At 37.5% G+C, this 13860-nt stretch overlaps 1 protein-coding gene across 2 annotated transcripts in view; it reads right to left on the bottom strand.

Annotated features, from left to right (window-relative positions):
* Nucleotides 1-716: 716 nt before the first annotated feature.
* Nucleotides 717-13860, bottom strand: part of arrb1 (arrestin, beta 1) — a 50942-nt gene continuing 37798 nt past the window's right edge. The window contains exons 3-17 of one of the 2 annotated variants that reach the window (XR_013195900.1): nucleotides 13329-13389; nucleotides 12798-12842; nucleotides 11658-11854; nucleotides 11459-11518; nucleotides 11274-11341; nucleotides 9608-9743; nucleotides 8708-8792; nucleotides 8536-8608; nucleotides 8304-8441; nucleotides 8126-8209; nucleotides 6608-6631; nucleotides 6143-6213; nucleotides 5605-5653; nucleotides 1670-3419; nucleotides 717-1311 (exon numbers count right to left, since the gene is read on the bottom strand). Coding sequence is in view for 1 of the 2 variants with exons in the window: in XM_077207651.1 (XP_077063766.1) it covers nucleotides 3308-3419; nucleotides 5605-5653; nucleotides 6143-6213; nucleotides 6608-6631; nucleotides 8126-8209; nucleotides 8304-8441; nucleotides 8536-8608; nucleotides 8708-8792; nucleotides 9608-9743; nucleotides 11274-11341; nucleotides 11459-11518; nucleotides 11658-11854; nucleotides 12798-12842; nucleotides 13329-13389 (1203 nt within the window). In the remaining variant the exon portion in view is untranslated. Of the gene's footprint in view, nucleotides 3420-5604; nucleotides 5654-6142; nucleotides 6214-6607; nucleotides 6632-8125; nucleotides 8210-8303; nucleotides 8442-8535; nucleotides 8609-8707; nucleotides 8793-9607; nucleotides 9744-11273; nucleotides 11342-11458; nucleotides 11519-11657; nucleotides 11855-12797; nucleotides 12843-13328; nucleotides 13390-13860 lie in introns of both variants that reach the window. The other variant, XM_077207651.1, reaches the window with a different exon arrangement.

Genomic DNA, 13860 nt, shown 5'->3' with positions numbered 1-13860 from the left:
GAGACAGTTTCTGACACTTTGTACAGAAATTCTTTGGTTATGCAAATCGATTGTTGCAGCAGCGGTCCGGTTGGCTGGTCTTAGACGATCTTGGAGGTGAAGATGCTGGATGTGGAGGTCCTGGGTTGGTGTGGTTACACATGGTCTGCGGTTGTGAGAACGGTGGGATGTACTGGCAAATTCTCTGAAATGCCTTTGGAGACGGCTTATGGTAGAAAAATGTACATTCAGTTCACAGGCAACAGCTCTGGTGGACATACCTGCAGTCACTATGCCAATTGCATGCTCCCTCAAAACTTGCGACATTTGTGGCATTGTGGTGTGTGATAAAACTGCACATTTTAGAGTGGCCTTTTATTGTGGCCAGCCTAAGGCACACCTGTGCAATAATCATGCTGTCTAATCAGCATCTTGATATGCCACACCTGTGAGGTGGATGGATTATCTCGGAAAAGGAGAGGTGCTCACTAACACAGATTTAAACAGAAAAAGTCTTAGATCTTTGAGTTTAGCTCATGAAAAATGGGGGCAAAAACAAAAGTGTTGCGTTTATAACTTTGTTAAGTGTGTGTGTATATATATATATATATATATATATATATATATATATATACATAGAATATATACATAGAATATATATATATATATACATAGAATATATATATATATATATATATATATACATAGAATATAAAGAAGAAACAAAGACTTTGATATATACAACATAGTATGTATTTAATATATTGTAATTTCTCCTTACATTTTATCATCAATATCATTTTCTTGCCTTATGTCAATAATCAAGTTTATTTATTTTAGAATTGTGGTTTATCCAGCACATGGAAATTATAATATATAAATTCATTGAACAATCCATTTTTATTTAAATTTCTTTCTTTCTTTCTGGCTTTCTTTCTTTCTATCTCTCTTTCTTCCTTTCTTACATATGTTTCATTCACAAAACATACACATTTTTGACATGTTTCATGCAGTAAGTGAAGGCCTCATTCATATAGAAAGCACATAATCTTTGCAATGTAAAAATGGCTACATTTCCAACCAAGAGTCTTTTGATTCTAGTGGCTCTCCAGCTCAGATAATTACTGAATGAGTCTTGAGGAGTACAGACAAGTTTGAAATTATCCATAGAAGATCTAAACAAATAGTTTGCCCCAAAATTAAAATTCTCTCATCAATTTTTATACCTGCATGATTAAAATTAAAATAGGGACTGGAGCTTTCAAGTTTCCAATATGACCATATGGAGCAAAATCCTATTTAAAGAATTATAATTATAGTAATTAAGGCCTTCTGAAGTAAAGCGATGCATTCATTCGATGCATGAAAAATATCCATATTTCAATCTTTATCGACGAAAATAACTGGCTTCCTGCAGACGGCCGTACACAAGTCAGCTTCCGCCAAAAGAGTAACACTTGAACTTGACTCACAACGTAATGACGAACGCGGTTGCCCAGCCCTGTTTGTATGAACCGTAAGAGGCTTATGCTACTCCTACGTCATACATCGTCAAGTGTTAATCTTTTGGCATAGGTCGACTTGCGTACGGCTGTCTGCCAGAAGCTAGTTATTTTAGTTGCTAAAGTTTTAAATATGGATATTTTTCTTACACTACCACATCGCTTCACTTCAGAAGGCCTTTATTAACCCCCGGAGCTGTTTCGAGCACAAAAATATACTTATTGACTCCCATTACAAGGCTTGGAAGAGCCAGGACAATTTTTTTTAACTCTGATTGTATTGAGATGGTCCTCACTGCAGAACATGAAATCCACAGGGAGGAGTCGAATCCATATCCAACTCCTCCCACCTTACATATACCTAAACCTACCCATCTCCGCCCCCTGATCCCTAAACCCACCCCTAATCCCTAAACCCACCCCTAATCCTACCTATCTCCACCCCTTGGATCTTGATCCGACTCCACCCCGTGGATCTCATGTACTGCATTGAGGTGCTACTGATTGTATACGCCTGAAAGAAGAATGTCATATATACCTCGGATGTCTTCAGGGTGAGTAAATCATGGGCTAATTTTCATTTTTGGATGAACTATTCCTTTAAGTCTTTAAACACTGAAAATCTTGGCATCTGCCCAACATCTCCTCGGCTAGTTCAAGTAGTGATTCTTGATTCAACAATTTTTAAAAATTGTTTTAATGAATTTAATGTTTAATCTGGTTCACACAAAATAATTCATTTGCAAACTTGGCCAAACTTGTTGATTTCTTTACACAAAACCGTTTATTTAAAAAGCCTCATACAATATAGGCACAAGTTGGGGTGAATTTTAATGATTATTTTATGGTGCTTTTAAAGCTTTATTGACACTTGAAAGCTGTAGTCCCTATTGATTGTAGTAGCACTGGAAAAATAACCAGTATATTCTTCAAAGTTTCTCCTTTTCTGTTCCACAAAAGATGGTTTTAAAACAGATTTAAGGATACATATACTTTATTCAGAATAGATATTGTAACTGGAATGTTTGTAGCACAAATATTCATAGGTGCTTTGTTTGAGAAGCTTCAATTATGTAAAAATATCATATAGTAATATATTGTCCCTTTAAAGATATATAGGCATTGTTTACAATTAAATGATTTCATAGAAACCCACTTTTACAAACGATTGAAGAGAAAAAAGAATGTCATAAACAGTTGTTGCATTGTCATGTATCTTATATATATATATACCCATAACTTTTACCCATACCCATAACGTTTTAGATTAGATGATACATTGGTTCTTTTGAAAAGTGGAAAAAAAGTTCTCAGTTGAGACACAAGACATTATAAAGATTATTCAAATTGGCAGCTTTTTATAATAAAAATACTAAATCCAGTTTCTTTTTGAGTAATTAAAACAGATCAAATTCCATACATTAAATATGGTTTAATACTAAGCCACGGCCCTCAAACTCCTCCTCTGTTCTAATCAGAGGAAGACTCTATGAAACAAAGCAACATTAAAGGCATGCTACCACTGACGTTTGATTTAGCTATGATGAGAAACCATTGCCTCAACCCCAAAAGACCCTCAAATATCCGAGGCACTCAGTGGGTGGCCTATCAACTAAAACCTCACCTTCTAATCGCTTCAACGACAAGGTCACATTTTTCTACACTTAAGTTTTTATTTTACACCCTCGCAGGATGGAAGAGACGAATGTGAACAAGAACACAACAACTTCACCACTGTGAGTGTGTTAAAGGGTGTCCCATTTTTCCAGGTTATCTCGAAAGGGTCTCTCGTATCGTCACAACACAGGAAACTCTTATCTGCGAGTCTATCTGTCATTCAGTTTGGGCGAATCGGCACCCTCCTCTTCTTCATCTTTGTCGTCTTTTGCCCCGATCAGTCGTTGCCGAGCAAAGTCCTCAAAGATGATGTCATCATCACTAGGGACAGACAGTCAGAGAATAATTCAGTTGTTGTGTTTCCCTAAAAGCACTATTTGCCCTGCGCATTACACACTGTTCTTGTTTCTTATAGACACAAAAAAAAAGCCAGAGCTAAAGAATTTTGTAGGCAGAAGCAGATTTTGTTGTCCTTTAGTAGATGCCTTGATGCTTTTGTAGAAATATGATGTATTTGAATATATATATATATATATATATATATATATATATATATATATATATATATATATATATATATATACATATATATACATATAATTACAATAAATGATACAAAATTTGGAATAATTACGTTATAATTATGTTTCTGCTCACCAAGGATACATTTATTTGATCGAAAAATAAAAGTAATATTGTTAAACATGATTACAATTTCTATTTTTAAATATTTTAAATATTATTTTTTCCTGTGATTAAATCTGAATTTTCAGCATCATTCAGTGCCACATGTTCCTTCAGAAATCATACTAATATGGTGATTTGCTGCTCAGGAAATATTTCTGATTATTATAAATGTTGAAAAAAAAAATTTGTGGAAACCATGATCCATTTCAGATAAGTAAGATTTAAAAAAAATAATAATAATTAATTATTAGGCAAGGACATGCTTATGCATGTTAATGCAGATGTTAATGCAGAAATGCATTTTCAAAAGCATTCGTCCCCTAGATTGGTTTGCAGCAATCGACCTGAAGGATGCGTACTTTCATGTCTTGATTCTCCCTCGACACAGACCGTTTCTGCGCTATGCATTCAAGGGTCGGGCGTATCAATATAAAGTCCTACCCTTTGGGCTGTCCTTGTCGCCTAACGAAGGTCGCGGAGGCAGCCCTTGTTCCGCTCAGAGAATGCTGCGTTCACATTCTCAACTATCTCGGGCACCGTCTACGAGACGTGCGTTTTCCTTGAAGTAGAAACTGTTCGTCGAGAGGTGTTCTTTTCACCGAGAGGATCCCCGAAGATGTTCGATAGGGTTCGTGCTTTCCTTCTTGCAGCAAGGGTTGGAGGGAAGGCTGTCTCCCTCCACTCTCAAAGCTCAATGTACATGCTGCCGCTATTTCAGCATACCACGACCACACAGATGGTAAAAACAGAAGGAAAGCACGACCTGGTCCTCAGGTTCCTTAGGGGGGCGAGACAGTTAAATCCTCCTCGACCCTCCTCCATACCCTCTTGGGACTTTTCCCTGGTACTTCGAGCACTCCAGGATGCTCCCCTTGAGCCTCTGCAATCAGCAGACTTAAAGCTTCTCTTCATGAAGACTTTTCTGCTGGTTGCACTGGTCTCTAACAAGAGAGTTGGGGACCAGCAGGCATTTTTCGGGCGATGAATCTTGCCTAGAGTTCAGGCCGGGTGACAACCACGTTGTATTGAGACCACGGCCTGGCTATGTGCCCAAGATTCCTACCACTCCCTTCAGGGACCAGGTGGTGAACCTGCAAGCGCAGCCCCTGGAGGAGCAGACCCAGCCCTGGCTTTGCTCTGTCCCGTTCGCTCTCTGTGACTGTACGTGGACAGAACTCAAAGTCTCAGGACCTCAGACCAGCTCTTTGTCTGTTACGGAGGCCAGCAGAAGGGAAAGGCTGTCTCCAAGCAGAGGATGGCCCACTGAATAGTGGATGCCATCGCCTTGGCTTACCAAGCACAAGGTGTGCCCTTGCATGCTCAGGTTGCATGCTCACTCCAAGAGAGGTGTTGCAACCTCCTGGGCGCTGCCACGTTGCTCCTCGCTAACAGATATCTGTATAGCTGCGGGCTGGGCGACACCTAACATGTTCGCTAGATATTATAGCCTACGTGTAGAGCAGATCTCCTTCCGTGTTCTCACCCTAAACGGGTAGAAGCATTGAGAGGCCTGGCTCTGTCGGCTTGCTGCATTCTACTGTGTACCCTTATTACTCCAGTGTGAAAAACCAGTTGAGTCCTCCAACACCCTCAGCCCGGATGTGGCGGAGCGTTTCTTACAAAACATGACAAATCTTAATGAATTATTCCAAATTTTTGACCGGTAGTATATATGACTGACAGAATTTTTGATTAAACAAAATAAATTAATACATTAAATTAAACCAGCATCCTAAAACTATTTATAACTACAGTATAAATCTCAAAGCAGTTTAGTAGTTTCAAATCCAATTAAACCATAGAAAAGACTTTCACTTACTTTGTGTCAAATTCAATGAGGTTAGTGTCAATGGGGGCATCATCTGGGGCTAGAACAGAAAGGTTACAGAAGCATTGATTAGAACTCTGTAGGTAATATACTTTTTATACATTTCTCACTTAAAAAAACTCTGTACACCCAATTTATAAAGGTCTCCGTACATGTTTTTATTTGTCAAAACAGTCATTATTTTTTATTTTTAGAGTAACTAAATTTTCCCCCGCTGGCACCTTTTCAACCAAACAACAAAAAAACAATAATTGTTTGTATAAATAAAAAATATTGAACTTTTGACTCTTCTGCATATTTTAAAGCTGGAATTCAGTACTTTAAAAGTTAAAAGTCTTATATTAAAGTATATATTTTGTTTAATAAATATTTACATTTTTATTATATTTTTATGTTATTCATAAAAATATATCTATATTTCCTGTACAATTGGAAGTATATGTTTTATGTGCCAGAACATGCTAACATAAATCATAACTAGTTCAACAAAGCAATATGAAAGCAGATAAAAGGGCAGTCTGGCAAATACCATCTCTGTAGAACGATTCCTCCAATGGTTTGGGATGCATTAATGTAAAGGGGAGCTCAACTGCAACATCACTGGAGAGGGAAACACAAATCATGCATCCAGTAGACATGATAACCAAATAAACCCCAGCCAACGCTGCTCCCAAACCTCAATCCCACCACTCATGCGGTGCTAACAGAGTGCTGGAACCACTGGCCTAAAAGCATCAGCACAAATGGTCCAGTAATTGATGGCATCTTATCAAGTGTCTGAGCCTGTCTGTGTTTCTGGCCAAAAGCTTGACTACTTATAGGAATCTATAGTATGCACAATGGGCTGTGTAAGACACACTCTTCAGTATACGGTCATGCAGTCTTAGTAATGGAACAGCTTTAATCCGATTTCAAATTGAAGGTGTCAAACATTTACACACATTACACAGAAACAGAAGAATTTCTAAAGGCATGAACAAAATTAGCACAGTACCTTGAGGCAAGATCTCCCAGCAGTCTGAAAAAAACAATTATACATGATCTTACTGTATTACAATAATTAAGGCATTATTGATTTGGTGTGTCATATTGACTCGGCAAAGTCATTTTAATGTAACCCTAGAATGCATAAAGAGTGTCAAATTGATCGGTTAGCATGTGATTTGTTTGTATGTTTTTCTGTTATTAAATTATTTGATATTCTATGTATTCCCACTAAGTCATGTTTTGTGCCTCATTTACATAGCATGTACTCTGGAGATAAAATAAAAATCCTTTTTCAAGAAATTTGACTAATAATGTAACAAGATTTTTACACTTTCTAAAGGTTTTTTGAACGGTGTTCCTCTCTGCTAAACTCACAGTTACACTGAAAGAGGCTGCGTCCATAAAATCGAATACTCTCTTCAGTAGGTAATTCATTTGAATAAGTAATTACTTCACGACTGCTAAAAAGTATGTTCTATATAGTATGGAATATATGTAGTAAGAATGTAATCTGTACAAACTACATCTGCCATGGCTTCATTATCATGTGATCTACCAGCATCATTTTTATTCGCTTCACTGCCATTTGCAAATCCTCTCCCGTGGCCTCATAGGATAGTAAAGAGTCCCATCGTAAACTTCAGAATCTCGCCGAAGTACGAGGTCATCTGTGTACTTTTTTATGAATACTGTGAATTCGGACGTACTTCTTTTGTCACATACTGTTTTTCACCTACTATATAGTAGGGAAGTATGTTATTTCAGATGCAGCTAGGGTTATGTGGGTGCTTTTTGCTGTGCAGTTGCAAGCATTTTTCAAGTGATTGCTATGTGGGTGTTTACTTGCCCATCTTCAAGTCTCTCTGATATTCTATGACTCTGGTCCCTTATTCAATGTGCTTCTCTGGGATCTATCCCCCCCACCACCCACATTTAAGGTCTACCACATAAAAGTCATAAGTTCAAAAATTAAAATCAACCCGTCCTTCGGATGAAACGTTAAACCAAGGTCCTGACTCTCAGTGGTCATTAAAAATCCCATGGCACTTCACATAAAGAGGAGGGGTGTAACCCCGGTGTCCTGGCCAAATTCCATCCAATGGCCCTTGCAAATCATGGCCTCCTAATTATCACCATCCATTGAATTGGCTCTATCACTCTCTCCTCTCCACTATATCTGGTGTGTGGTGAGCGTACTGGCGCCGTTGTACTGTGGCTGCTGTCGCATCATCAAAATGGTGGTGGTTGAGGAGAGATCCCCTGATTGATATGATTTTAAAGCGCTTTGGATGTACAGTAGTGCATATGAAAGCGCTATATAAATGCCTCATTCATTAATTCATTCATTCATTCAGGTTCAATTGCTTAGAAAAGTGATAGCACAACCCTTCCTCAACCAATTTGCGCTTTCACGTCTAGCACAAATTCCTGGCACGTGCTATGTACATTTTTTTTACCGAATTGTACATTTTAAACTTTATTCCAACATCACATGCCACACAAGATGAGCAAAATGCAAACTTACCCTCCGCGGGACACCACCAGCTTCACTTTCACCTTATAAGAAACAATGATGCCCAGAATTTCTTTATTGGCTCCCTCTCTTAACCTTTTAAGACAACAATGCCATGGAAAGGTGAATGAATAAACATGACAAGAAACAAAACACACTTTCAAATGGAAGAATCAGAGAATATACTTACAATGTACTCGATGCTAAATTTGTGTCTTCATGTTTGAGTTTTCCATCCAGAGCCAAGCCGCGTTTCTCTCGGTTATTCGCCAGGAATGGGGTGAGAGTATATACTTTGCAAAATGTGGCACTGGGAGCCACAAAATCACTAGAACACGGCACAAAGCAGAGAGCAATGAGACAGATGTCAAGGTGTGTAATCATACGGATTAAGTGTATGGTTTAGTTTGCAGTGTACATACTCTGATTCCTCGGTCGCCACTGGACACTTGTACTGGGCAGTGTTGAAGAGGCAAATATCAGCATATTGACGCACTGCAACGTTTTATAATAGAAATAAATGTTATTGCCAAGAGTTTCTTAACTACATACTGATGTAAATACAAAGTCCATCTATATAAATAACTGAATTACCTGAAATCTTCATTTTTTTTACTGTCTTGTTTGTGTTGTTTGTGACATGGACGTTGACACTAATTGGTTCACCATGATAGTAAATCTGAAAGACATAATGCACATACAGCATCATGCAAACAACAAAATTAATTGTTAATAGCAGCATAGGTCCAAAAAAAGTTTGTGTTTCTGAAAAAAATTGTATAGACTGATATGGAATTAAATTATTATCTATACTCATTTCCATCACATTAAGTTTATTACTTTGTCTATGTTTAAACTGTGTGATCCAAATTAATGGACATTTCATAAACAATCCAAGTACATAAATATTTAATTTAGGCCCAAAATATTTGTTATTCTGTTTCTGTTCTATTCTCTTCAAGGAAAGACTCAAACCCTTTTTTAGATACTCAAAAAACTGTTTAACAACAAGAAGGCATAGGATTTAATAATATTTCAAGTCTGTAATGACATGCTGAGACCCCAGGTCTAAAATATTAATAAATCGAATGCACAATAATAAAGCACAACGCAGTACTGATTGTAGCAATACACATTCATGCCAAATGTCTTTTTGGATTTGTTTTATAGTTATATTTTGGTTAGAGCTTCAATAATATCTGCATGAATTTCTAAGTTTAGCATTCGGTCATATCAAAAATAATTTAAAGAGAAAATAAAAGCTTAATTTCTATTTCCTTTATTATTATTATTATTATTATTATTATTATTATTATTAGGTACTACTACTATACATGACATTGCGCCCACAGCATTTCAGTTGTAATGCCCTTTTTCCATCACTAGATGTAGATGTAGATCAGTATAGCAGAATCCTACTGATGTTGCCTTTCCTCAATCCATAGTCAGATATTTAATCTTATTCAGAGAAGCTGAATAACTACACAAACCCACCTCTTTGTCAAGTGAGGCCTCCAGGTGTAATGGTTTGTCTGACATGAGAAACTGCCTTGTGGTTTCAGCCATTGGCTGCGGGCCCGGCTTCTCTGGAGCATACTGCACTTTTCTGATGACAAGACGCACTGAATTCCTGTGGAAGGGCCAGTAATAGGAGAAGCATATCATAATTTGTGACATTTACTGACTTCAACAAAAATCAATGTTGCAATCTATGTAATAAATCTCTGCGATGTTCTGGTCTTTTTTTTTTTCAGACATTTTTCCGGATCATTTTTAGACCATAATCGCACATCTTTCTTCAACAATTTGCCTTTTTAAAGTATCATTTATGTTCATGGCACAAATGGTGTGAGACTATTTATGAGTGTGAGCAAGAGTAATACACTTACGGAACAAAAATATATGGGAATATATACTGCGAAATATAATGCAATATATTACATGATACATTTCTATACATGGGAAACTAGTATTTTTCAATATACTGCAATATACTAATAATAATAATAATGCGTTACATTTATATAACACTTTTCTAGGTACTCAAAGCGCTTCACATATGGAAGGGGGAATTTCCTAAACCACCACCAATGTGCAGCACCACCTGGATGATGCGACGGCAGCCATATTGCACCAGAACGCCCACCACACACCAGTTTACTGGTGGAGAGGAGACAGTGATGAAGCCAATCAGTATATGGGGATGATTAGGAGGCCATGATGGACAGAGGCTAAGGGGCAAATTTGGCCAGGATGCCGGGGTTAAATCCCTACTCTTTTTCCGAAGGACATACTTGGATTTTTAATGACCACAGAGAGTCAGCACCTCGGTTTAACGTCTCATCTGAAGGACGGTGCTCTTTGACAGTATAGTGTCCCCATCACTATACCGGGGCATTAGGACCCACACAGACCACAAGGTGAGCGCCCCCTGCAGGCCTCACTAACACGTCTTCCAGCAGCAACCTGGTTTTCTCAGGACTCTCCCATCCAGGTACTGACCAGGCTCAGCCCTATCTTCAGTGGACAACCGGTCTTGGGCTACAGGGTGATATGGCTGCTGGATATATGCATTGACCATGTGGCTATATATTGATACATATACAATATTGAGAATTGAAGACAAAAATAGCATTACATGCCATATTCATAAAGTTTTATCCTTTATTGTGTACATATATTGCACATACATGTTCCCACATAAATGTGAATGTACACAACAGATTTCTAGTTCCCAGCATTCTTTGCTTCTGACTGTTAAATGAGAGTAACTGTTAAAATGAAGTGTTTATTTAATGTGTTTTGCTCAATATTAATATAAGGGGGAGATCTCTTAGTGTTTAATGTTCTATTATTTTGGAATTTAAAAGGTTTTCTGGAATGTCTGAGTTTTTGGAGTCACCATTGTGCTGAAGAGTAGAGCCTGTATTTGGGTTGACGATTGGCTGAAGCTTATTAACTCTATCTTACTTTATCTAAAAGTAACAGCTATGCTCTCATCAGCACAGTGATAATCACCTTGCTAAATACTGCAGTACATGCTACATGTTTTCCAAAAACACATACCAACAATGCTGCAAAAATGCACAAAAGAGGAGTAATATTTTATGTTTAGTTCTGGGTCTGTTACTCAGTTGGGTGCCATTGTGAAAGGTTGTACCTTTTGTGGATTTTTTCTTCAACATTTTCTGCACAAAAAGCTTTGACTTCAAAGTCAACCCCGCAGGCCTTTGCAGACAAGAAAGAAGAAAATGTTATTCTGGAGAGTGGAGAATTATGCGTAGACCTTTTTACTTATATCTATCAAAACCAACATCATAAAACATTATTTGCGGGAAAATGTACCTTTCCTGTATCTTCTGGCCCTGGTTGTAACGTGACAGAACAGGGTAAATTCGGAGTAATCTGTGAGTAAAGGTTTGACATTTAAACTTGAGATTTAAATGGTGACCCTTGGCCTAATTTAATTAACAGTGAATCCAATAGTCTCTACACAACATAACATAGTTGCCATGATATTAAGAAAGTCAGAAAGAAGTTTCACCTCGAAGGTGAAGGGGTAAGCATGTTCTCCAAGTTTCTTTATTAATCGCTCTTGTAGTCGTGTCAAGCCCTTTTTCTCTTCAGCCACGGGAGGAAATGCCTGGATGTTGGCCACAAAGAGGTCTTTGCGAAACGTCAAGCCAAGAACGTCCAAGTCCTCCCGTCCATAGCGGAAAGCACATGTCAGTGTCACAAAAACTGTGGGAGAATTGAAAAAAAAACAGGGTAACATTAATGGTATAGTTAATGGATATATCTCTGATTTATGATAATTCCAGACTTTGGTATCTTTAAAATCTGAATATGGTTTATAACACTGAAACCTCTTCTGAATGTGCGATTAACAGGGTCTTCTTAGGAGAAACATCTGTGCATCAGGGAACTTCTGTAAATGATCTGTTCTTCATTTAAAGCACCCCTATTATGCTATTTTATAAGGTTCCTAACTTTTTTGGAGGTCTCCAACAATATGTTTTCATGCATCCATTGTCAAAAAACACTTCTCATAATCTACATTGTATCATCACCTCCTATCTCACAGTGTCTGAAACAGTTTGATAAAGGATTCAGCCTTTCTAAATTACTCCTTTCTGATTGGTCAGAGGGCCCTTCCTCAGCCATGATACACAGTGATACGAATGGTAGTGATTGTGTCGGGTTTTACCGTATCAATTCGAGCCAGATTCCTCATCCTTTGGAAGTGCATGTAAAGTGGATTTGCTTTGACAGTGCAGAGAACATAGTCTTTTCGACATGTCGACAACACAGATCAAACTCTTCCAGACCCAGCTACAACTACAGTGTGTGAGGGTCAAAGCAGACAATCTTTGCAGGCAGCCATTGGAGACCATAAGCCTGGCATTATGCAGATTTGTTACAAACCCACATACGTTCGAGCAGTAAGTAAGACTGGAATTACTGACTATTCATTTCAGTCAGTTCAGAATCAATTCTTTCTTTTGGGAGAAACTTTAACACACTACATGATAGATAATATCCGAAAAAAAAGCATAGTAGAGGCACTTTAATCTTGTTTTGGAGGAACAACTGTGATATAAACCCATTGCTTTTTTATGAGACCACATACATAACATATTGCTAAACCACGGCTCTTAAGAAATGGGGAAAAAAGGCTCCTCACCTTTTCTTTCTTTCAAGTACTCTGGATCAATTAAAACCACACCATCTGCAATAGGAAAAATATATTTATGGGTAAAATGACAGCTGCATAACAGCTTATCTACAAAATTATTGTTCTTTATTACTTAATTTTTAATTCAATTCATCAACTATTTTAAAAGAAGAAAATGGTAAAATCGTTGTTTCTTTGATGAATAATTTAGCAGATAATGCAAAATAATGCACTATTATAAGGTCACACTTGATATAAGATGTCTTTAACTACTATGTACTAACATAAAAAAAGGTTTAAGGTATAGTGTACTTAATGTGTTCATGTCTTTTGCTGCGATTGAGGTCTGATACGGGTAATGTTAGGGACAGGTTTGGTGGTATAATTAGGATATAGGTTGTAAGGGAAGAGTTTATAAGTAATTACAAATTAAGTACACATACTCATTTATGTCTTATTAATTACAATGAAATTACAATGTAAAATGTTTACTAACGTAAAGTTAAAATAAAATTTAAGATTGTGATTCTTATTGCCTACCGACAGGATCCACAAGGTCCACATGGTCAACGAAATCCCTCTTACCAAGGTACACAGTTAGCTGAAAAGACAAACATAAAATTACAATCAGCACAATTCAAACGCAGAACAATTTGAACTGAGCTAAAATGCCAATTTGCGCCATTGTGTAGTCACAGTTCTATATTTATCTTCCATTAACCTTATCAAAATAAATGCTTTTATTAAGTTATGAGCACTAATTTGTTCATAAGGTGCATTTTGATCAAGACCAATTTGTACCATTCGAAAATATATGTTTACATAATAGTTGTATTGTGCTGATCCTTAGAAAAGCCTTTCCCAGCTTTGCAGAAGGCTGGGTACTGAGTCACATGCCCCTCTTTCATATTCGCCCCACGCCCGCTTCCTGCTCAAGGACTGTTGTGGCGCACCACAGGTCTCCCTGCTAATGATTCGTATAGACTTGAGGCTAGGCTATATGTTAACCGCACAGCCATTGTGAGCTGGGACCCATCAGTCTGGCTAACCATCACAAGCATCAAATCAAATT

Source organism: Siphateles boraxobius, unplaced genomic scaffold (genome assembly GCF_051911475.1).
Source record: "Siphateles boraxobius isolate OS27281-9 unplaced genomic scaffold, OSU_SipBor_1 6, whole genome shotgun sequence".
Classification (NCBI taxonomy): domain Eukaryota; kingdom Metazoa; phylum Chordata; class Actinopteri; order Cypriniformes; family Leuciscidae; genus Siphateles; species Siphateles boraxobius.
This window is presented reverse-complemented; position numbering and strand designations above follow the sequence as displayed.